Source organism: Hylaeus anthracinus, unplaced genomic scaffold (assembly GCF_026225885.1).
Source record: "Hylaeus anthracinus isolate JK02 unplaced genomic scaffold, UHH_iyHylAnth1.0_haploid 11989, whole genome shotgun sequence".
NCBI lineage: Eukaryota > Metazoa > Arthropoda > Insecta > Hymenoptera > Colletidae > Hylaeus > Hylaeus anthracinus.
This window is the reverse complement of record NW_026534337.1, coordinates 5037362-5062863: the sequence shown is the minus strand read 5'-3', so window position 1 is coordinate 5062863 and position 25502 is coordinate 5037362. Positions and strand designations below refer to the sequence as shown.

Sequence of the window (25502 nt, the reverse complement as noted above, 5' to 3'; positions counted from 1 at the left end):
TAGTAGAAAACACAGTAATTGGTTTTTATCGCTTATTTATTACATTACTAAATATTTATTGGTTTCGTTTATATATATTTTTATTCCGAAAGTGTCTACTTTAATTTGAGATTTAATTTGATTTGGTACTAATTGAAGGCCACGACCGTTCAATTAACACATTGCGTACAGCGCGGCGCTTTGATAGTGGAACGCGTTTCCAGGGCCTGCACATTTTTTTTTCAATTGAGTCGAAGAAACCTGAAAACGAGATATCTCGTCGCCCAGCTACAGGTTTGGCTTGCTAAAGACGAGATATCTCGTCACCCGTACGCAATGTGTTAAAATTGTATATGTGTATCAATAGGAATTATGTCCCACAACTTTTATTTTGAATACCCGTTATATTGTCATACTCTCTACCTCCGCTTCCCCTCCTCTATTGTGATCATCTCTCAACATTACATGATCCATGCAACTTTGAGGTAACGTGACATATATGAATTCACATTCCAAAAACTACTATACAAATATTATATTAGTTCTTATTATGAAGTGAGAATCGTACAACTTTCTTTCCAATAAAATATTTAATAAATGAATTTTACACATTAATTTATACTCACTTCTTAATATTTATCAACGCTCTACTATTTCACTATATTCAACATAACATATGTATAAAACTACCCTTTTAAATGAAAGTATGCGTTATCTTCTATACGATGCAACATGTATATCATCTTCTATATTTTATATACGTTCACATTTGTGCCTACTCTCATTTAACCATGTTTCGATCTGCCATAAATGCATAAACATCCACAGTCCAGCAAGAACACAACCGATTTCCCGATCGTAATCCACCGTTTCGAGTTGAAAGCGGGGTTCTCAGCTGTCAGAGGTTCACCGATCTAACCAGATCGATTTGTCTCCTGTTGCGCGTGAATTTCCGGGCTGCAATCATCGCGGATAAATTGTTCCCGCCGTGAAAGTAGTTTACGATCGGCATTCCCTAGGCGAGCGTCCCAAAAGAATCGAGCCGTACGCAACTTGTTCGACGTACGTTGTACCTCGTGCCACCGATCATGGCTCCGTGTGACGCATTCAGCCCGTTTGCCGGGTATGTGGGTCAGCTTATGGCACCAGCCCCGAAGGGAATTATGGATACCTGCGTTAGACATCGTCGTCGGCATTGCTGACGAAATCGCAACGCTCGAGACAGGTAAGAATGCAACGAACGATTATCGACTGCTTCTGGCGCGAACAATTTGCGGCCAATTAACCCTAGAAAACCAGCCGCGAGCCTGACGCACCCAGTCGTTTCATACTTTCCTGGAAAAAACAGGAGAACGATTTTGTTATTATCTTTAGATTCCCTTCCTTTTTTGAGGGGACGTTGTTAGTTTAGTAAATTTTGCTGATGATTTTTTTGAAGTTCTTCGTGCAAATGGCACGAACAGGCAAACCAGTGTATTAAAATATGGGTATAGAAATTAATATGAGCTGGTGTTGGATGATGAAAGAACATGTAAAGTATATCGACAGTGATGTTAGAGCTTAAAGAAATCGATAAGGAATATTTTATACTTGGATGTCCTTTCTGACATTGTTAGCCTTGCTAACTTAGCTAGTGGTTTCCTTGAAATTTTTCATACAAATGGCACGATCAGTGTACTAATTGTAAGATATAAGTATAGAAAATATTATGAACTGGTTATATGATAAGCATGTGAAGTATATTGACAGCGATGTCAACACTACAAGAAAGTGATAAGGAACACTTGTATTCAAAAGTTTTCTCTTCGTATGCACTTCAAATTTTAGGTATCACAAACTCGTTAAAAATTATTCAATTATTTCAAGAGAAATTATTGGAATTGATCCGTGTTTAGTACAAAGGAATATTCATTGAAATACGTTGAATTTTCTGTTAATTGATCAGAAATCAGAATACTTCTGTATACGAATCTACAGGTTCAGTAAATTGAATTTCTCCTTATATGTACCTGAAATTTGAAGCATTAGAAGTATAATAACAATTATTCTATTAAAATTTGTGAAATTTGAAAAATTATTGGAATTAACTCATGTTCGGTACAAGGATGATTCAGTTTATCTTTAATGATTTCAGACTAAATTAAGATAATTCTTTGAACAATGTACAATTATCTGTTTATTTATAAAAAATCAGAGTACTTATTGTTAGATTATCAATCTACAAACTCAACCAATCGAATCTACCTTCTTATTAGTACCTGAATTATGAAGTGTTCAAAATGTTCTAAAAATGATTCAATTGGAGTCTGAGAAGATTGCAAATTTCTCCTAACTGATCTACATTGAATACAAAGGTGACACAGTTTATTTTCGATGATCTCAGGTCCAACCTAGACCATTGGACAATGTACAATTTTCTGTTAGTTTATCAGGAATCAGTGTAGTTTCGTTTACAAGTCCTCTGCGACGAAACAATGTCTGATAAGAATACGGTCGCTTCTACGACAGTCGATAGATCGAGGTCAATTACCCGGTAGCACGATTCGCTCTAACAGAGGAAAGTCTCGGACCGATACTCGGTACTGCCATCCTCGGGTCCCTTTTGATACTTTCTACTTTCATCGGCCACGTTATCGATGACTCACAGAATACGTTTCATTTCGATCTTGTCGCAATTTTCTCGCCGTGAACTGTGAAAACGATTTGACTCGAATGACGAGGCGGTTTGTTAAATGTTTCTCATTCGTGAGTACACTCCATGACAAAATAATAGAACAACCCTATATTATTTATGTTTCACAGTATTCATTGGACACGAAGAGAAAATTGTTTATTCGGAATGAAAGCTATCATGAGAATAGTAAGCGTGAGGTATTTTATTAAACTATGTGGATACTATCTTGGAAAAAAATACGGTATGGAGGTTGTCCAAAAGGAGCTTTAGGATTTTCTTTTTCAATAACAAAGTACTCCTGTCAGTGTAGTCGTGGTGGATACTTCATTGACATCATTCTTCACGTGTAATTATAATAATGCTTACTTTCATTTAAAATTTACAAAAATCAGGTATATTCTACACCATTTATGTTTCACTAGGAACAAAATCATAAAGCCACAAAAAAATTGTTTTATTACAAGTTTAATAATTCCTATGATTTTTCTTTTTTGGAATTGCATTCTAGGTTTCTTCTATCGTTATTTAGATGATCGTCTATGATAAAGCTTCTCAACCTTTTGTGTTTGGTGACTCCATCCCAATTAGTTTCTATCTGTATCCACTCTCAAGGTTACTGAGGATTAGTAAAAATCATAAAATCATAATTATTCATTTATAATGTGCAATACTATACAACAAAACACATTAACTCGATGGATATAATAAAACACGAATACAAAACATATTAAAATGAATAAAAATACATTAACATAACAATTATACTGACACAATATCGTTTTTACTTTTTTACTAGTACTTTTTATAACAGACGAAGAAGTTAATAAAGTTAGACGCAATTATATAATTCATACATCGATCAAAAATAATTTTAACTTCAGTATGGGATACTATAAAAACTAATTTTCGGTTTCACTACCAATTTAGAAACGTTCCTTTCCATTTTTGAATTTATTTGACATACGAGAGTCATCGATCTAACTTTCCCATCAGCGACAGCAAATTTAAATCAGACAAACGTAGAAGGGAATTTACGTAACGGACGTCATTAAATAATAATCAGGATTCACGGTTGCCAGTAAACGAAGACGAGTCGGGAACCAGTTTACTTTCGATCATAATCGCTTAGAAATGACTGAAAAGTTAGCTCGCCTTATTCCCACGGGAAAGTGGTTTCGATTTTCGTGTGATTACTTGTCATTACATTCAATCTCAGTTTCCTTTCATCTTCACCGTAGCATTTTAATTGCGTCGAAGATCAGTGAAAGTGTCGACGTGTCTAGTGAATCACTTAATGTATCCTAGCGTCCGTTACGAAAATGCGATTTCGATTACGTCAAGCGTGATCTTTATGGAATCCTTACGCGTTTACAAGTATCAGAACATTCAACGTGTAGGCAGGAACACGGATGATTTAGCTGCGTTCCTGTATTACGAAAATTTCTGTGTTCGACGTGTAATAGGATCTTAACGCCTTACATAACGTAATAAATCTCTGGTGAGCAATAAATAAGTTGTTTAATTTGTAGGTACTTCGCCGAGAAATTCTCAACTGATACGTGAAACTATGTTTTATTAATCATCGACGATTCGGTTGATCGTTTTAACATGGTTTTATATTTGTACGCATTACTGCATCTTTTACCATTTTCTTTAATTTCAGTATGTTGTTTAAATTGATAATCGTGTGAAGTTGTTCTATAAATTTTGATAGATGTTTGATGATAGTTTACATTAAGAATTAGTAGAGTTAATTTTTAAATAATTTGAATTCCAGTTTCATTAGTGAGATTCATTGTATCGGTAATTTTAAAATCGACACACGCGAAATTGTTTAATATTTAAAGAAAATAAGAGAATTCTGTTCTATCTGACTAGTTTTAATTTCGAAAATTGGTTAAAATTCTTTGTTTTCAATTGGAGATTTTTATAAAACATACATTTTTATAATACGTTCTACTGACTACTTTAAGTAATCAAATTTGTATATACAAATTTGGATTCAACTCAAAACTATAAAAAATGTCAGATATCGTTATTTTTCAAATAACTGTTTCACTTATTATTCTATCATTCATCATTCAATTATTATTCTGTTATTGATTGAGGCTTATTGCTTTACTATTTCATCTCTAAGATTAATATTTGCAGGAATAAAAGTATGTAATTTAAATGTTTTGCTAGAAGTCACGAATAATACGAAGCTTAAATATTTTATGCAGATCCTCTAGAAGAATATCACTATTTTATTCCAAATATTAGTCTGAAAATGTATCGATCAACAACTTCAATGATAATGAACAGAATACGAGGATGAATACTTCACTGTTGCAAAATCAAAAATTTAGTTATAACATAGTTCAACATTTGTAAAAATTACTCCAACAATAACAAAATATTTCACTGCATAATGCATTAAAGGGTGGCCAATAAGATGAAGTTATAAAGTAATGAACTACATCACATGTTTCTCAAAAAGAATTATATCTTTTATCATTTTATACATATTCGTTAAAAATAAAATTATATCTTCTTTACTTTAAAAATTTTGATTCTTCTATCGCTTTGTCTGCATCTTGTGTATTTTTGCCAGCGTTACTGAGATTGTCTCTCCTCGGTAACAGCGTTATCATACCTGTTTGTCTTCTCAGGAGGCAATGACGCACGTATAATATGCGTACAGGGACCTGACATTTTAAAGATCGTTGGGAATTCTCGCTTACGCAACTTTGCTGCTGCTTTTCGGTTGAGAAACGGGTCGAAACATAGCAATTCTATGAATTATCGCAGGTTGTTAACGTTACATTATTCAGATATTTAACGATATCCTGATAAATATTCATCTAATGGTTCTATGCATGCTTCACTTACGAATAAAAATATTGTAAATTGCAAAATACACGTGTTACATGAAATCTAGGCAGATAGATTTAATACATTCATTATTTAAATTTTACGTTTTAAATTCTGTTATTAGTTAACATTTTTCAATTTTGCAATGTATTTCCTAATAGTAGATGCATTTCTTAGTAGATTTTAATGCATATTCGTTAGAAATCAAATTGAATCACAGAAAGTATACAAGAGACTTCAGCGTTCTTCACATGTCTTTCTGTTTAAGGATGTTTGATGTACTATTAAGTACATTGGTCAACAACTGTGGTAGTATGTGTTGCTTAGAGTCTTTAAGATACTTCTACCAAATTATGTCTCAACAATTTCAAAATTGCTAAAGTTATAATCGTTTAGACTGATTGAACATGGAACATTAATTTATCGTACTAGGATATTCTTGATATTGTATTTACGACTATTTGTCGGGCCAATGAAATTGCAAAGTATATGAACAAATAAAAGACATATATTTGACTATAGACATTTTACTAAAGAGAAGTTTATGTCAAGTACTTTGAATGCAAAAAAATCATGGCAATTGCCTCGAAACTGAACAAAAAAATACCCTCTTAATATTCAAAACCGATCTTAATTTAATTTTGTATCTTCACCAAATGTCCCCATAAAATTGCACAGTACCCATATGAAGTGATCAAACAGAAAACAATACAGACTTTCAGGTTAATGGTTATTTCGATAAAATGTAATCGTATCGTCTCCTAAATATTCCAGTAAGGCAGAGCAATGGCGATACAAGTGTGAAAGCATCGAAGGAAACGCAAACAGTCGGGAATTAATTAAGTTCTAGGAAATAGGATCGAAGTCGTCGGAGAATTAATTGCCCAAAGTTCATTCGACGTTCGGTCGGAAGGATATCGCGAAATCTGTGTCCAAGTGCTGCCGGTATTACCGATTCGCGATAACATCCGCGACGGTGCACCGAAGATTTACAGTCCGGAACGTCGAAGAGACTTTTAGCCTGAACGGGCTGCCGGAGGCTGGAACGGATCCGCGGCCACGAAAGTGGAACGATAAATCTGCGAACGGATAACTGGACGTTTAGCTTCCAGATTCTTCAAACCTCTAACGACTCGACCACGACGTGAAATTTATTTCAGGAGGAATAACCCCCGTGCATAAGCGCGTCCGTCTATAATCATTTATGCATTCGTTCCTGCGCTGGACGAGGAGTATGAAGGCTTTCGGGCACATCGTGCTGGGAATAACGCTCAGAGTTCAGTTTTACAAAGAGCCTCGAGTGTTACGCGCTGATTCTAATGATACTTCAGGCATTTGGTATATTGCCGCTCGAAAGTCTCAGAACATTTGCCTTTAACAGGTTGACTGCTAGATAAATATTCTTGAAAATTCCTGCTATAATTAAATATTATTTAGAATATTGGAGACTACATAATCAAACGTTTATCGTGGTATTTATTTTTGTAACTTCATCAAAATTCATGAATTTCATTCACATACATTTCCTTTCATGCTTGTCTTCCAACATTAATTTTTTTACTTCTTCAGTGAAAAGCACTGTCACCCATATATGGGTGACGTAGCGATCAACGTGTTAAGAAACTTACTTGGCTTTATAATCATCCTTTCACTCTTCTCATCTACAGGTAGAAGTGATATTCTTCGTGGCGATGCTAAATAAATATACAAGTAAACAGTGTTCCAAGCTGAAATTCAATATTTTAGTACACTACTGCTAGGAAGTCTTAAGACATTTGCCTTTAAGAAACTTACGTCTTTATGCATTAATTTAAACATCTTGGGTTAGAAATGTACTTGGTTTAGTAGTCATTTCTATTCATCCTTTCACTTTTATTACCCATGTATAGAGGCGAGATATACTTGTATGTGATAATTAGACTGCGGATCTTTATGCAAACTAAAATCTTCGCGAACGTGTCTACAAAAATTGAAACTAAATAGGAATTTATTTTATTCTGCAAATATTATAACATGAACTTTATCTTCAATCTTTTTTATATTCTTGCATATTGTTTGCATTTTGTAGGTTCTTGTACATTCCAATTTCACTTATACACAAATATTCAAGTGAACAGTGTTCCAAGCTGAAATTCGACATTTTAGTACACCACTGCTCAAAAATCTTAAGACATTTGCTATTAAGAAACGTATAGTATATGTTTACAGATTAATTTCGACATTACGGACAAGCAATGGGATTGCTTTAATAGGTACTAATAACATGTAAAACATTCAACCCATTCACTGCGAACTCTAAGATATCTCGTAACTTGCGCTACATGTTATGATTTATTGCAATTGATCACGAAATAAATTTATAGCTGTTTGTACCAGGAATTATTAGAAAGTATGAACAAAAATTTTAAATAATAATACTGTATCAAATATAAACAATTCACTTTTTATTATTAAAATAATAACTTAGATTACACTATCTTGGCGTCCAAAACAAAACACTTTAAATTTATTTAGTAGTGAACGAATTAAATAAAATGTTTGAATAAACGTTGTCTTTTAATACAAGTAACCGAATTGAAATCTGGAAAACGTCGATTAACCCTCATCTATCCAACCAAGTCAAGCTTCAGTCGTTCAAAACGAGTGTCATGACCGAAACTTATTTAAGGATTTAGTCGCAGCCAGGAAAATGGAAACGGACAGTTTCTTGTGTGTGTTTTTTAAAGGTATTAAATAATAATTGTTATTAATGAAATGTAAATATATTACAAAGATGTCTTAAAGAATTATAAAAGAATTTTTGTTTTAAAAAAAGGTCAATTCGTTTCGTCATAACAGGCGATGGCGTGGGTGGCCACTTGGTTTGCGGTGAGCAAGATTTCTTCAAACTGGTGCACCTGAAAACAAAACTAAAGGTAGATTTAGAAAATATATATGAGACTAACGGATCCCTGATCGAAGAATTTTTTATTTTCTTGTATACTTTTTTTTATCCTGTATTGAATCGCTTAATTTTAGTGAAAAAATTGAAAATCAACTTCAAATGTACGCCATCTTGTTTTAAATTAATTTTTTCCAATATCCTTCGTTCAGGGACCCGCTAGACTAATCTATTTTCGAAATCTACCTTTGTTTTTGTTTTCAGGTAAAACAGTGTAGAGAAATCTTGCTCACCGCAAACCTATGTTTTTGAATCATCGTCTACGTCATAGGCTGTTATGACGATATAAATTAAACGATTCTTAAAACAAAAAATGTTTTTTTAGTTCTTTAAAATATGCTTTATAATATACTTAATTGGTACTTGTGCAAATTAGTATTTAATAACTAACAAAAAGTCACAAAGAAATGTTGTTTTTCCTCTTCCTGACTGCGACTAACTCCTTAACCAGGCAGAAACGATGCTCTCCAAAGCACCTAGGTCGCGACCGTGAACTTCCTCGGCGACCATCCTTGATCGTGGTCTCCGATTCGCCAGAGATACTTTGATGCCCACCGGTTGTCTGAATGAAAAGTGAAAAGCGAGCGTCGTGGGAGCCCGTCGTCGGAAAGGTGCCGCTGGCACACATATTTGCATCAGAGAAAGTCGCATCCTCCCTCCCTTGGCTTGTCCTGGGATGCACTCGTGTCTGCGTGTACATAATCGATGCATTAACACCTTGCATAACCCAGCCGCGGTATTAATCATCCTATTATGCGACCGCGTCGTGGAAACGGGATTCTTCGCGTTACACTCGATGCTTTCCACGCTTGCCACGTAACGCGACACGAACGGTGGCAAAAAATGTCGAGATGAGAAGCGCAGATCATTGCATTGTTTGCTCGGAGGTATCAAGAATAGATGTGGCAACTCTGGAACGAGATCTGTTCAGCCTTTGGGACTTGAACCTTCTGTTGTTTTAGAGCTGTTGGTAAAATAAGCCATAGAGTATAGATATGTGAATTTTCTAAGAAATATATATTTTTTGGGGTCATGCTTGTTAAGTTTTTTTCATTGGATGAATTTGTACAGTGGGTGTAAAATGTATACCGATCAATTTCCAAAAGAAATTTTGTATGAAATTGTAGTTTATTAACTACTCTTTTTATAATCAATGATATTGTACATATTCTTGGAAATCACTAGAATAGATATAGTACAAACAACAATTACTAGTTTATATAATTTGCGAAATTAACAAGAAGATACGAAAAATTGGCAGAAATATAGAAGCAATAAGTATTCGTACGGTTCTTATGACGTACATCAAATTTCCAGTAAAGAAGTCTTAAAAAATGGTTTACTAGAGGAATGGAAGAAGATCCCACCCCGAATAACATCGACAAGAGTTGCAGCTATTATAAAATGAAAAGGAAATCCCACGAAGTATTAATTATTCATAAATTAATGTAAATTTCACTTTTTGTATGAAGTTTGAAAAATTTAACAGTTGTACGAATACTTATTGCTTCTATATTTCCATCGATTTATTGTTTTTTCTTGTTAATTTGTACAAGAATATGTAGAATATCATTTTTCATAAAAAAAGAAGTTAATAAATTACAATTTCACATACATAGTTTTTTGGTAATTGATAGGTGTACGAATACTTTGTACACCCACTGTAAAAAAAATTTAAACGTGTTGAACTTGGTACAAAAGATTTCGATTAGTTCAGCTGGTACTTTACGTGCTCGACAGCTGAAATGAATTATTAAGGATGAATTAAGAAATAACGACTTGTGAGTTTTATGAACCTCCATCACCTTGGAGAGGTCACGACATTTAGGTTTGCGCGAGGAGATATCTGAAAAAACAAATTAGACCGAGTACCAACTTGTACATCAACTTGTCCGCAAAGAACAAGAAATTTTGTAACATTTACTTGCACGAATTAGAGCATTTTCTATTTTCATCAAATTCCATATAAACAATGAATTATTTCAGCTTATTTAAAATCTTCGCACTACCAATTATATCTTAAAAACTTTCTTAAAACAAAAGTAGTGTCCTTTTATATCGCTTTTACAAAAAATACACAGGGCTTCTTTATCGAATATCTCAAATACTACATTCTATTTACATTCGGAGAAAATTCCGAGTTTACTAAATTCAAAGATAGCTCTTTAAACCATAAATTACAAAGCTCATAAACCATTATCAGTAAATCTCTAGAATTTAATATTGGTTCCTTTGATCGACAACAAATTCTTCAGCTACTTAATATAGTATTCCGGCTTAATGGGAAATCCGTAATAATCCCCAAAGGGATCCGATAAAGCTCAACGAATGACAAATAACAGCACTCTTTGTCGCTGTTTTCTCGTTGACAAGATAACAGTGCCGGAAATTCGTCGTTTCATCGAACGCAAGCTACGAGGCGGAAAAAAGAAATTGCAATTCGCTATGGAGGACTTCGCGAACCGTTAAAGTAGAAGCTATTATATTCCCAGGATCGTTTCTACGAGCACGAGGTGGCTAAATTACGGTTTCTACGCGGAGCAGATGAACGGTAACGCCTCCGTGAGGATTCTGTCTGGCGGAGTCGCGAGAGGCCAGTTACAGTGGATTCGTGGTAGAAAAAGGATAGGTTATTGCCGACAGTTGCTCGCAACGGTACATACACGGTGAACGGAAAATGTCTGCGAGATAACTCAAATGTTTTTCCCTGCGAACGATTGTACATTAGCATCGTAACGGCTGTGGCGCCACATTTCTGTTCTGGAGATTTGAACGCGTGCCGTACGCGGTAAGCGAGTCCTTATCGAGACGAACTCGCCAATCAACGAACGAACAGTCCTTTCCATTTTATACGAGGTATTTTATTCGAGACATTCCGCCAGGTAATTAGATTAATTTCTTTGATGGCGTGACTTTGGGAGATAAGAATTTTTTGTTTGGGAAGTTTCTTCTCTTGGAATCTTATCGACTGAGTTTATTCATTAAGGAATAAACGAACGGTTCTTTTCACTTAATGCGAGATGTTTTATTCGAGATATTTCGTTAAGCAAATTTGTAAATGGATTAGGTATTTTGGTGGTGTAACTTTGGGAGACAACAATTTTTTGTTTTGGGAAGTTTCTTCTCTTTGAATTCTATCGATTGAATTTATCCGTCAAGACATAATCGAATAATCCTTTTCACTTTACTTAAGGTATTTTATTCATGATATTTTGTCAAGTAAGTCTGTTATTGAATTTGTTAGTTTGATGATATGACTTTAGGTGAAGAATCTTTTGACTAGGAAGGTCCTTTTCTTGAAATCCTGTCGATTGAATTTATCCATTAACTCATAGTTCAAATTCAATGCAATTACTCAAGGGATAAGTTTATAGTCTTTTGAGTCACGAATTATTGCAAAAGAAGATCGTACATTTTCTTTTTAAAACAACAAATTTAATATCACTTTTTATTATTAAAATAATAACCTAGATTTCACATCTGAATGGGTTAAAGAACAGGCAAACAATTCTTTTCACGTTGTGTGAGACACTATATTTAAAATATTTTATGAAGTAATTTTGTAATAGAATCGGTCCTTTTAATAGTTTTGCTTTGAGTATTTATTTTGCATATTTCGTCTCTCAGGATTTCGTGAGAATAATTGGTCTACCAAATAATAATCTTTCATTTTATGTGAAATATCCAATTTCCTTTGTCTAAAATATTACCTGAAACAAATTTGTATATCAGAATCAGTTCCGTTGATGATTTAACTTTGAGATACGTACCTAATTACTTTATATTTAGACTTCAAACGTAATATAATGAATGGGTAGTTTTACGTATAGAATTTGCTGTATCATTTGAAACATGCAAATGCATAAAGTAGATATTCCAATACATATTCAAAATAAAACACAAACGTTGTCATGTGTATCGAGTTTGAAGAAGTTATTACACAGTGTGCATCAATAACGTAATGTTCGTTACATAAAGTACAAAATGAATTAAGTAAATAATAAGGTAAATTTCATATTTGCTTTGTTTATCTTTTCTATTCCTATGCGTTAATCCTTAGTAACCAATATCATTTAGTTAATCAATAATCCATTAGGCTGAAGAAGTAGAGGTGTAGCCTAACAACATATTATAGAAATGCGAGTCAAAAATATTTCAGAATTCCGAAGTAATTATGTAGTATCGTTCCGGTGTGAACCACTTGAATGGGAAAATAATTAATGCTATACGCTACTTAACCTAGAGTCCGTTATATTACCAGATTTGATGACTTGATAATGCATTTTACCTTTGATAAAGTATGTATGTAACCTCGTTTTCATTCAAACTCGCGATGCGTTGAAGAAAATGCTCAAGGATATGATTAAATAATTATCAGAAAAATGCAGCGACTCCGACAGATTAAGAAAAAAGTTCTGTTTGAATTCATGAAATCGCATTCAATCTGAATGATTAGTTATTGATCGCAGTTGTACCAAGTTATGGATACCCAATTACCTACATCCTTCAGAGATTATTGTTTCATTCAGGATATCCTGTGACGTTTGACCTACATAAATGTGTTAGTGGATAAAAAGTCTCTGTTGAATATGAAATTTCCTTGTACTTCATATTTTTAAGCCTCCAACTTTTTGTTTAAATTGTTTTGTTTCATGTCTCGTAATCTGCTTGGACATTAGCGATGGGTTTGCCTTACTATCTTTTTAGGTACTGGAACTAAATTTTTGGTGGGAATGAGGTTGTATGAGATTGGTATTGCTTCCACATTGGGGTTGAATGGAATTTAATTTTTGTATTTTTTAGAGATTGCAATACACACGTCTTTAAATGAGTTATGTTTATTTATTATATTTTTCACACACATTGAGCAGCCTCATTGCAGAACTATTAAATTATTATTTTTCAGTGTTATTCAGTTGTTCTTCATTAGCATTATGTATCAACCTGATTAAATGTTATACACAAATCCAAAAATCAAAATAAAATGTACTCTTTCTCAGCTTCGACATCACTGTTCAGTTATGTGAAATTAAATAATATTTTTTGGACCCATCGAGTTCGGTTTTATTTGTACGTTCCGGGTAAATTACATAGTGCCACTGTCTACAGTAATAGATAGTATATTTATACTACTAGTACTCCAATTGACCATTATGTTATCCAATACTTTTAGATTCTAATTTTGTTCACAGTGTACGAATTTTATTTTTCATGCTGCATTCTTTTACGAAGCTGCGAGTATAATTGCCACTAAAGCATTCATCTTTCAGTCACAAAACTCCCCGACCTTCCTCCCCGCAGCGAAGCCGATTTCTCGATCGCTCTTTGACAATCGAGTGTGACAATGAACGCGTTAAACGACAAGTCTGTAATTTACAACATCCTCCCTCTTTTTGCCTCTCACGTTCTTCAAGGTTGCTGATCATTAAATTATCAGGGTCTTTTTCCTCGTGACCACGTACCTTGTATCGGTTAAACAAGTGTAACGCGTCGGTCAGAAAAAGAAATGGCCTCGGTTCAGCGATCGCGGCGGAAACTGTCGCCGTTCGTTCACGCGAAATCCATTCACCGTGAGTGTAACCGTTTCGCTTTTATTCATACATATTATTATTCGATCTGGCATTGCATGGAATTGACATTTCATCGAGATCCGTCTACATTTAACCAAATTTGCCCTATTTTTCAATCACTGGCTAGATTGTACACGAGCCTATGGAGAAATACAGTACTGTGCAAAAGTCTTAGGCCACTTATGGTACATTACATCTTTTGACATAAAAATGAGATTGTTACCAATATAAAATTTTAATTTCCACTTATAAAATGAAAAAGAAATTATTTCTTAAGCAGGTTCAGCGAAATAAATACATAATTACATTTGAGAATAACAGGTATTAGAAATCTTAATATCTGTGTTGTGAAGGAACTATAACTCAACATATTTCAAGCATAATATTTTACTGATATATTAAATAAGTTCCTGTTAGGATATCATTAATTTTACAGTCTCTTAAAAAAATAGTAGAAGGCAGAGCAATTGAAGTAAATTGCTCCGTTACGTATACAATTTAATATTCTTGCTTAGAAAACTATACTAAATTATTTAACCAGTTACAGATTCCTTAACATACTTTCACTTATCGTATTTAAAGTTCGCAGTACATAACATAATTTCAACATTTCTTTGCTAACGAAGCCCAGAAATTTGTTCACTTGAAACGCTCATTAATAAAATAACGAAATGCTTGAAATGGAATTTTTTGTTATCTTATTCAAATAATTAATTTTAAAATATATATTTACGGAATAATAATTCAATTCTATTCTATTTCTCCTTTATCGAGGGAGTCTATGGAAAGCTGTAATTTTAGTATTTTCACAAAAGTGAAAACTTAAGGTCGAAGAGTGTCAATTCAATATTATTATTGAAAATGTAAGGGAAAATCAACGAAAAGTGAAAGTGTTGTTTCACCGTTTCAGAAATGCGTTGGTTTCGTGGCCACGCCGAGGCACCGAGACTGTTAAGCCTAAGTCCTCTTCAAGCTGATGAAGACCTCGACGGAGCATCTTACCACTTTCATGCCGCGTCTCAGTACAGAGGTAAGAATCGTGAGAAACCGCCGATACAATTACCGCACTGGAAAAAAACAGGATGCGACGGTAACTTTCGTAATCCGAATTACGATCGTCCTGGCGTCGTTAATTAGCCGCTGGCTACGAGTCAAAACCGAACGTATTTCTTCCCAATATAGTGCACAACTTTTCCCAAGATAACATTCTGAACCTTAACGAGCACGCGAAGACACTTGACGTTAAACTATTTACAACTCAGCGAGTTAACAAATGTGTCACTTGATGCATAAAATTCTGATACAGGTTCTGTATCGTTTCTTGGAGTAAATAAAATATTTCCCACGCATTTCGAGTTGTTTGGGCCTCGATAAATTAAATTAAAAAACGAATCTTATTAGTATTTATTTATTTATTTTGAGTGGTAAAATTCATTTGATCTAAATGTATTTTAAATTATAAATAGAATCATTGTGTAAAGATTAAAAAAGAAAGATTTTAAGGATGATAAAGATTGCTTAATGTTATTTAATATTCGATTTGACGTAGAGATTGTTCTAAGTATTTTGACTTGTAACGCCTCTCTGACGTTTCGTAATGTTGCATTAATGTTAAATTATTTGTAAACTTTTTACGCATGGTTACGAGACACTTTTATCATAAACTCATTATTGTATATCAAAAAATAATCCTGAAGTACGTGTACACTACATTATAGCTGAAGAGGTTAAATATTTTGAGTATTTTAATATAGTATTGGACACAACGAAAAAATGATTGAAAAGATCTGTTATTCTATAATGTATTTAATCCATTTTTACCACCAAATACTGTCGTTTAAAATTGTTGCATAATTGAGGGTAATTAATTATTATTCAGAACGAAGATTCTAAATTCAAAAGAAAACTTGTTTAATAGAACTCTAAATATTTAGGACAATTGAATGTTTGCACAAATAGCAGTGTTGAGAAGAAAGAAACTAGGGAGTGTATCAACAGTTATAACATGTAACTGTTATTGTTGTCTTTTCAATAATGTATATAGCCCAACTATAATAATTTTAAATACTAAACCAGACTCTTATGAATTTGTTTAAGAACACCTGTGTACTAGATAGCAACATCCTCAATCACTACTCAGTCCTTTAGACATAGTCCACACGAGATAAAATACCATGACCTTTTTCTCTCTAACGCAACATGATATTGCGTACACCTGCTTTAGAATCATTAGAACACACTTCATTAACTGCGTCGTACATTTCATGGAAGTATCGATAAATTATTTTCTGAATAATTGTGTTTGTTCTACCTTTATATTCACAAACTAGAACTTCTTAGCAAACATCACGATTATATCACAGTAAAACTATTGAAAAATTTATTCTTTAATTTTCACATTAGAAATTTATTTTATATTAGACAGGAATTCTCTCTTCAAGCTTAAAAAAGTGACCTTGAATTCAATTGAATCCTGACGAAGAGAATAACCTTTAATTTGAATTCTAGAATAGAAAGTTGCGACTTGGAGTGGAAACGTTCACTGGTATCCAGCAACACTTTTTTCTTGAGTTTTCCACGTCTCTATATGGACTGATTGTTTACTTTTTCATGTAAAGCATCGCATTTTGGCTAAACGAGCAAGTAACCTACCCATGAAGTGCACTTTAGGCACGCAATGTTTTATAAGTTCAACGAGACTGTAAAGGCCACGTGCACCGAGCCAATATAAACTGACTGCAATAACCGCATCTTCTATAAATGAAGTTTGTGGAAACGCGTGGTACATTAGAAAGTTTTATGAGCTGTTTAAAATGATCAAAGAAAGAGTGCAGTGAACGTTTCAGAGTACATTCTTTCAATTAGAGCGTTTTCTTGAATATAAAATTGACTATACCTCGTACATGTGATAGTAGCAGTTTGATAATAAGGTTCATTACGTTAGCATAAACGTATTGACAGTAGAGCGTCGATTATCAGAAGTAGGACGGAGAGACAACATTTTCAATAATAGAAACAGCATTTAAATTCCTCCATTTTGTTGATATTGCTTTCAATTAATCCATTCACTATCTAGTAAATTTAAAACGTTTTGCCTTGGGCGCCAAGTTTTAATACAGATGTGTAATCTAGGTTATTAGTTTGATAATAAAAAGTGATATTAAATTTGTGTTTGTGTTTGTCTTAAAAATAAAATTTACTTGAGTAATTACTATCAATTTGAATTCGAGACATCTCGTGGCAGTGAATGGGTCAAGATAAACAGCTTTTATTTTATAAACTTCATATCCAATGGAATCAATAAATAAATAAATTGATAGATAGAAGATTTCAACTTCAAAATAATGTCTTCAAATCAATGAGTAGTTACAATTCGCAGCATTAATTTAAATTTATTTAATTCATTCGCAAGGTATTAAAATATCTCTTGACTCTTAGAGGAATATACTTTGTAAAGCTAAAGCTTTGTTTTGTAATAAAGTTCTGAATTTTGTGAAAGAAGGTAACAATGTGAACATTAGTGAGCGGATTATCAAGTTACAGAAATCCTATGTTATTTGTGCTGCTGGGTACAACAGCATTGCAAAATAACGACGGGATTAGTATATACGTTCTTCCGAGACAGCAATCCCAGTGTTCTCGCAACGACGGTCGTAATGCCGCTAATCTTAGTGTGTATTTACGTTGCCAGCAAACGAACACCCTCACCGGAAAACCGCACTCTTCGTCAGCGTATTTCTATGAATGGCTATGACAACATCATTGCGGTTTTTGGCGCGAAACCCGGCGCTAGGAGCGACGAAACGTTGACCCGACTGCGCTATCCATTTTTACAGTAAACCCACAAAGCTCACTTTTTTGCATTCTTTTCGTCTGAAGTTAAATTATTGTTGTGTATTGCCGTTTCCTCTTACGTCATTTTAGCAATTCAGATAGGCTGCGAACACTTTGTTCATTATTTGATAATAAAGATCTAGTAGACAGTTATTGATAAAGTTATTGAAAAGGTTCTAAAAGGAAAAATTAATTAGATTTTATAGAAGAGAATTGAGAATCTTTGCTGTACAACGATCAAAATTCTTTCCACTTTAAATCAGTTTTATTACATTGCTTTGCATAAAAATTTGACAAATTAAAGGTCAAATTTAGTATTTGAATTTTACTTCATAACAAAGAACAGTCTCATGAAAAGTTGCATTATAAATCACTGCAGTACTCTGTGCAGTGTATGATGTATATTTTCAACATATTCACTTTATTACAGAGAAATTCACATTTATTTTATTATGGATCATGCAAGGTTGCATGGTACCATGCAGACCTCGAAACTTATAAAATAACCTAAATTGAAATACTACTGTTGTCTTATTTCACGGTTACTTCTTTCTTGAAATACAGTTATGGTATCTAATTTGTATCTGAAATAAGGAAAAAGTAAAATGCACTTGAAAATGAATAACATGTTGCAAATATATGATATTTTGTTATGGTTTAGTAATTAGTTTTTTTATAGTCATTACTCAACATACGTATTTACAATCTTAAATATACGATGTGATAATAGTTTACATTACTATCAGTCGCAATCATATAGAGTGTCGCAAGTTCTAACACAAGTTTCGCCAGCACGTCACATGCTTAGCTAAAAAAGTATTAATATTCTAAGTAACGAATACATTTATTCAGAAGAAAAAAAATATGTATTCGTCATGTATACCTTAACATTGCTATTTAGCATATTTGTTATTTCAAATAATTAAATATCTTGATCATTTGAAATATATACTATTTTAAATAAAGCAATACATAACTCCACAACTTGAAATATCCATTATTACAAGAAAATCGATATTGCCGTTATTTCGAAATAATTGTTGCAACAAATAAAAAAACTGTAATATTATTTCACATTGCTATTTCTTATTTTCATTTCAAACAAAAACTTTCTCATGTTTCATGATCAGGCAAACAGTAAAATAGCCGTGTAATTTCGTAAACTCACCTCGAATGCTAAAGAAAAACCTTATAATATCGTTGACCAACAGTAGTCCTGCGGCGTTAAATAAATTTCAGCGAATTCCTTTGTAACAAGAAAGATCGATGGTAAAAGATTTCGTAATATTACGAACAGGTAAATAGAAATTAATTTCACAATTACTCTACGTATTTAAATACGATATCTATTAGCCTAATAGGAATATACGTAAGTAATAGTTTTGCCAGAATAAACCATAAGACGTTAATCAATGTTTCTTATATTTAATCGTAAACTAATTATTGAAAAACCGTAATAAAAATTCTGTATTGAGTCCCCGAAAATTACCGAATTATTTCCAAAATTTAACAGCTTCCATAGCGTTTTCAATTTTCTCCTACAAAGTATTTCAGAAATGACTAACGACTTCCCGAATCTCTTTCATTACTTACACAGCAATCAAGATTCTCTTTCAACAATCATGTTTAAGAAAGTAGTATCGTAATTACAATAATCAAATTTGAATTTTCTGTTTGACCACTTCCTGTTGAAAAGAAACGAAGTAAAGTTTAATCACGTTATATTCAGGATTAGTAAATACCTCGGACCACGCTTTCTTGAAATGTTTACCTTCCTCTTACGTAAACACTGATTACACGTTCTTCTGCAATTATTGTCCCGCCGCGCTTTCAATTTTGTAACGTTGGACAGACTTTTGGCAGTCTGGTTACAGTCCAATTACCTCGCTCTCGGTGAAATCGTTCCTCTCTCTCTGTTGTTCTCGTCCATCAGTTTGTCATGATGCATTTACCACAGAAGCACGGTGTCCATTACTTTTTTTTTTTCTGTCATGAAACGCTTTCTTCGATCCTTTCTAACCCCGAGGTCCATTTACCGTGTAACTCTTAGCCACGCTCTCTATCATTACCGTCGATACTCGAGAAATATAGATATCGAGCGAAACTCGCTTCCTGTAATTCGCTAAATTCGTTCTGATGTTTACTTGAAACCAGAGAAGATACTGCTACGGGTATTTATGCAATGCCGAAATCGTTTAACCAAATTATACCTTTCATATTAATCACGGGCTCCATTAATCTCTTCTCTCCTAAGATTCGTTTTCTTTAATAGAAATTATTTAATGTAATATCTCTACAGATTAAAATTTATATTTGTATACGTATGAGAATATTAAAGAAATTGAATATAGTATTATTACGATTATCATTCTACCTTAATATTATTTAATTTTTTTTTGTATTCACAAAATGAATTCATTATGCTGTTATGAATTTCATATTTTTGTTATATTTTATCATCTAATGTTGAAATTTAAAGCTATAATCGAAAACAAAAAGATTTGTACTCTTTTAGAAACATGACGGTATTCGTACATAAATATTGTTCATTTAAGTACTAAATTAAGAAGGTATGAGCAAGTATATTATATACAACAATATGTATAATTTACTGAAAATACAATCTGTGTATAGAAATAACTAAATGACTGAATATATTTTTCAATAAGTGTTAGGTTTAAACAGCCTTTGGCTTTAGCTGTTGTAATAGTAATAATACTATCTTTCTTTTCGATATTGTATCTGTTTCGATATTTTTATATTTAAAAATAGTATCATTCAACGGTAACCAATTATCACAATCTCAAACCTGTTAGACCAACTATTAATAGAAATTAAAAAAGGAATGAATCCTCTGCTTTTATAAAACATTGAACAGTAATATCGACCCAATCTCTAAGAAAGTCAAGTCGAATAATCATCTTCCAAAGGATGTCCCTTCTTCCAAGTCAAAACTACCGATCAAACAATCTCGTATCTACATAAAAATGTATGTCAGAAATGAAGCATACTAACAGCTTACTCTGTTTTACTTTCATACTTCACACTTTCTTCAATTTCTCAAAGAAATTCACACTCAGGCAATTTGCTACTTCCGATTCCTTCGATTCTCAGCCTCCACTTCCTCAACCCACCGTGCTCCCTCTCGTCGGAACTATTTTTACTATCACTCGAGCAACGTACTCATGTGAATTGCTCATACGGGATGTCCTGCCTTACACACATCCTGCGCGAGCGTCTTAGGCACAAGTTGGAGTTCATATAATGTCACGCTACACGGAAGACGATCATTTTCGTCTTAAGTGTCACTGCTAGACCAAGTTTTAAAACTATCGTCACGTGTTTTATTCTCATCGAACGAGGACATATCACCTTTAGGTAAAGGCGAAATTATACAGCGACGGATTAACCTTGCGTGTGGAGTATTCGAAGAAGATTGTCCAGAATTTCATAGAATGTAATATGTGTTTAAATTTTAATTTCGATGACCTAAGTGATCAAAGTGTGATCTACATGGAATGGTGGAAAGTGTCATGCTACAAACTCATTATGGACTACAATATTTGATATACACATTAGAAATTTATTGTTCTTTTTAAATCTGTAGAAAAGTAGATTGCAATTTAAATTTTAAATATTTTTTCGTCATCTTGCATCATGATGATACTGAGATTGTTTTCAATAATTAGAAGAAACAATAAATTTTCTCTAGCTTTATTTGGTGTTCATGCAATTGTTGAAAACATAATTGGTCTGGAATAATAAAGACAAAACCACAATAGATAAAGTTATTGCGTTAGATAAAGTATATTTAATACATAAAAAACTTTTCAATACGAGTTTTTTGCGCTCGTATATCAGGCTCACTTAGAATTAATGGTGCTGATAATTCAACACCTCATAAATAAAAATGAGTAGGTAAATATAACGTACGGGAGTATAAATCTGTTCGTTGACAAGTGGAAAAATATGTGCAAAATATTTTACAGCAGCGTTTCTTAAACTGACGTCCGCAAACTCTTTACAAAAAAAAAAAAGAATTGAATATACCTAATGCAATAAGAAAACATTGCTCAGAGTAATTTACCTTTATTAAAAACATAATCAAGAAGTTTTCTCTTTCTAGTCATTGTATAAACTTTATATATCATATATTTTATACATAATTCATTCTACTTTTTCTAAACGTAATAAAAATAGCGAATTCTAATCAATTTTTCCTTTGCAATAAAACATTTTTACCTGGAAGTCGAGTGACATGAATTTTTTAATATTATTCAATTAAAAATGATTTAGTTATTATGAAATAGTATCGGTGAGTCCTAAGAATTACTGTTATTACTCTTATTATTATATTTATTTCTTGTGTCTAAGGGATTTTTTTGTTTATATTTATTTTAAAAGACTGAAAGGGTTTTCAGTAGAGGGCTTTAAAAATTTGTTCTTTAATCAAAAAATGTTATCAACATAGTCGTAGATGTTTTAATTGTCTAAAATGTTTAACTGTTAATCAGCCTCAAAATTGATGTAAAATCAGATGTATCCCATACCATTTGTATTTTATTACAAAAAAAAAGCTACTTTTAAAAATCTTTTTAATACATAATCGTAAAGTTATAAGGAAACGAAGAGCATTTTATAGAGTTAGCCCAATTATGTAACGAAACAAAGATAACATCCCAAGTCTGTATAATCAGACATTGTACATGCAACAATCTAATACCTAGGTCCCTTTAATCTGAAATCCACCACAAAGTACGTGTTTTCTTTCGACAGACATGTCCCCGGTGCGATGGGCTCGCAGGAAATCGTCGAGTTCCGAATCGGAGAGGAACTGCTACAACGTACAGACGTCTCAAGTGACGACCGAGCGGAGTCCCGCCAAGAAGGACAAGAAAAGGATCCAAGAAGAGAGGCGACGTATCGGTGAGAAGCGGAACCCAATCCTGGACCGAGTGAGAAACACCAGGCTGAGCTTCTTCAAGGACCGTGATTCCGACGACGATGACCAGGAAGAAGATGAAGACCCTGACAAGCTACAATTCCGTTCCATGTGCGAGCTGAACCAACGCGGTATCACAAGAAACGAATTTCGCAGGTCGGTTTGCGAGTCAGACTTGAAAGAAATCATAGAGGAAGAGAAGATCCAAGCCAAGAGGAAACGACGCTCGAAGTCCCAGAGCAGACTCCCTCACAGGAAGCATCAGGAAGAACGCTTCTCGATCCTTGGCTTTCGTCCTTCCCTCGAGCAAAAAACACCCGAGCGATCCAAGAAGAACATCGTCGAAGAGAATCAACACTGTCGCAGGTGGCGAAAGAGCAAAGAATTCGTTCAGAGTCATCGCGACTCTGGGAGACCGATAGACCACGATCCCGAGGTCACCGTTGGCACCGAAGACCCATCGTTCAAAGATGGCTCCCAGTTCGACAGCATAACGCCGTCCAGCTGCCTGGCCGCCAAGTTTCGGGCGATGCAGGACAGGTACCTGAAGAGCTCCACCAGCAAGCTGATCGCGAAGATCTACAAGAAGGAGGGCAAGGAAAGAGAAAGAAGAAGACTGAGGAGTTTCTCGTACGGTACTCTGCCAGGGCTTGAGGAACTCCGCACGAACCCTCTGTACGAGGAACAGGACCAGGACGACAACGACTCGGGAATCCTGGATAATGATTCCGCGACCAGTTCTCTGCTCGACGACAGATGCAGCAGCAGCGCTTCCGGCTTGCTGACCGGCCTGAACGACTCGTCTTTGAATTCTCCGCCGCAGCTGCCACCGAGGAAACCTTCCTCGTCCATTGTGGATGTCGAGAGGACCGCTAGGCTGTTCTCCAGCCTGGACGTTTATTGCAGCAGAAACGAGGGCAGAGGTTGCAGACGGGACGCGTCCAGAGCACATGCTCTCGAGGACTCGACCAATCAGATCTGCCAGGCTGCGAACAACGAGCTGATAGATCGACGAGATCGACAGGATACAAAGAAGTCTGATAGAAAAGAGATAATCACCAGGCTCGACGGGAAAGAATCGATGAGCTCGGAGAGTAATCAAAGCGCTAGGTTACCAGTCATCAGGAACAGGCCGTACACTATCGAGACGATGGTTGTAAAGCTGCCTAGAGAAAGTTCTGATCAATGTTTGGGTATCTTCATCGCGAAAACAGCGGAATCGAGCCCTGGCTACCTGGTGGCGCATGTGGTACCGAATGGACTGGCGGATAAGGAGGGCACCTTGCGAATCGGCGATGAAATCCTCATCGTTAACGGGAAAAGGTTGCGAGGGCTGAACATGGCCGAGGCTAGGAAGATCCTCGGGAGCGGTAGCGGTCCTGGGGAAGTGGATATTGTCGTCTCGAGGTATTCCGCCGTGGATCAGTCGCCTAAGAAGCTGAGAGAGAGCAGCGTTGATTATGAGAACGTTAACGTGGAAAATGGCCATGGAGTCATCGTTGAGAACTCTCCCAAATCGCGATTCACCAAACATCAGACGCGGCACCATCGCGACAGGAAGAGCGAGTCTAATAGGTCCATGTCTTCGGATAAATCTGGGGTGAATTTGGATAACAGTGGCTCTCAAAGCGTCTCGAATTTTTGCACCCTACCCAGGAGACCTCGAAGCACCGTCTCGACGTTCCTCACTGTCGTCTTCCAGAAGGGTCCTGGAAAGAAGTCTCTGGGATTCACCATCGTGGGCGGGAGCGACAGTCCTAAAGGAAGCATCGGTGAGTCCATATGTCCATTCGGTAACGTTTATTTTTTATTTGATAATAGATTTATACAACATCGTAGCCGTGAGCTTGAACCTTTTTCGAACGTTCTAGAAAATGTTTGCTAGGTCGGGTAATATAATTGTTTGTAATCCTGTTCGCTACTTGTGTGTTGTGCCGTGTCTGGAAGGATCGTGTTGCGATTTAGTCTCTAATTCTACCGGACTCGGCTATCCTCTAATGTGCGTTGACTGCGAAACGATTAATATTAATGCACTGGCTGATCGAGATTAAACGGTCAAATTGTGGGAATTGTTCTATGAGTAGACGCGAAGAAGAGACGTTATATAAATGTAGATTCCTGAATGGTTTATTAAAATGTGGGAAAATGATAGACATAGAAGAATTGACGAGATGTTAGCATCGTTTGTTCGATATACAGGGTGTTTCGTTTAAATCGAAATGGTTAAATATCTCCATTTTTAAATTTTATATTATAATAAATGTTCTCGCATTATAGTTCGATGAATTTGTTTAAACACGTGTTAGTTATAGATACAAATATATAAGATTCCATTTTAAAAATTAATTTCACTTACAAGCAAATTATTTATATAAATACAGTCGAACCTTCTATATCACGATTAATTCGTACCGTGGTATAAGGAATTTAAAATTTGTGTGAATCAAATTAATTCGTATCGCGTTACATGAAAATTATGTTTTAAAGGTACCGCGTTATAGAAGGGTTTACTGTACACATTTGTTGTTAAAAATTCTCAAAGGTTTTAAATGTAACCTGTCTCGACGAAAATAAATATCAATATTGTATACAGCATTCGTACAAAAGTGTTAGAATTCTTTTCTAACAAAAAGTATTATTTATCCATTATACCTACAAGACTTTAATCAAGCATTGAATCTATATTGATATAATATTGTTTATATCTAC

The 25502-nt window shown here is 34.4% G+C and overlaps 1 protein-coding gene across 2 annotated transcripts in view; it reads left to right on the top strand.

Moving 5' to 3' along the window:
- Positions 1-25502, top strand: part of LOC128888012 (partitioning defective 3 homolog) — an 87291-nt gene that overhangs the window by 55942 nt on the left and 5847 nt on the right. Inside the window, exons 2-3 of one of the 2 annotated variants that reach the window (XM_054144592.1) lie at positions 14928-15047; positions 22628-24565. In XM_054144592.1, the coding sequence (XP_054000567.1) occupies positions 14930-15047; positions 22628-24565 (2056 nt within the window). In that variant the 5' untranslated portion in view covers positions 14928-14929. The remainder of the gene's footprint in view (positions 1-14927; positions 15048-22627; positions 24566-25502) is intronic. The other variant, XM_054144593.1, reaches the window with a different exon arrangement.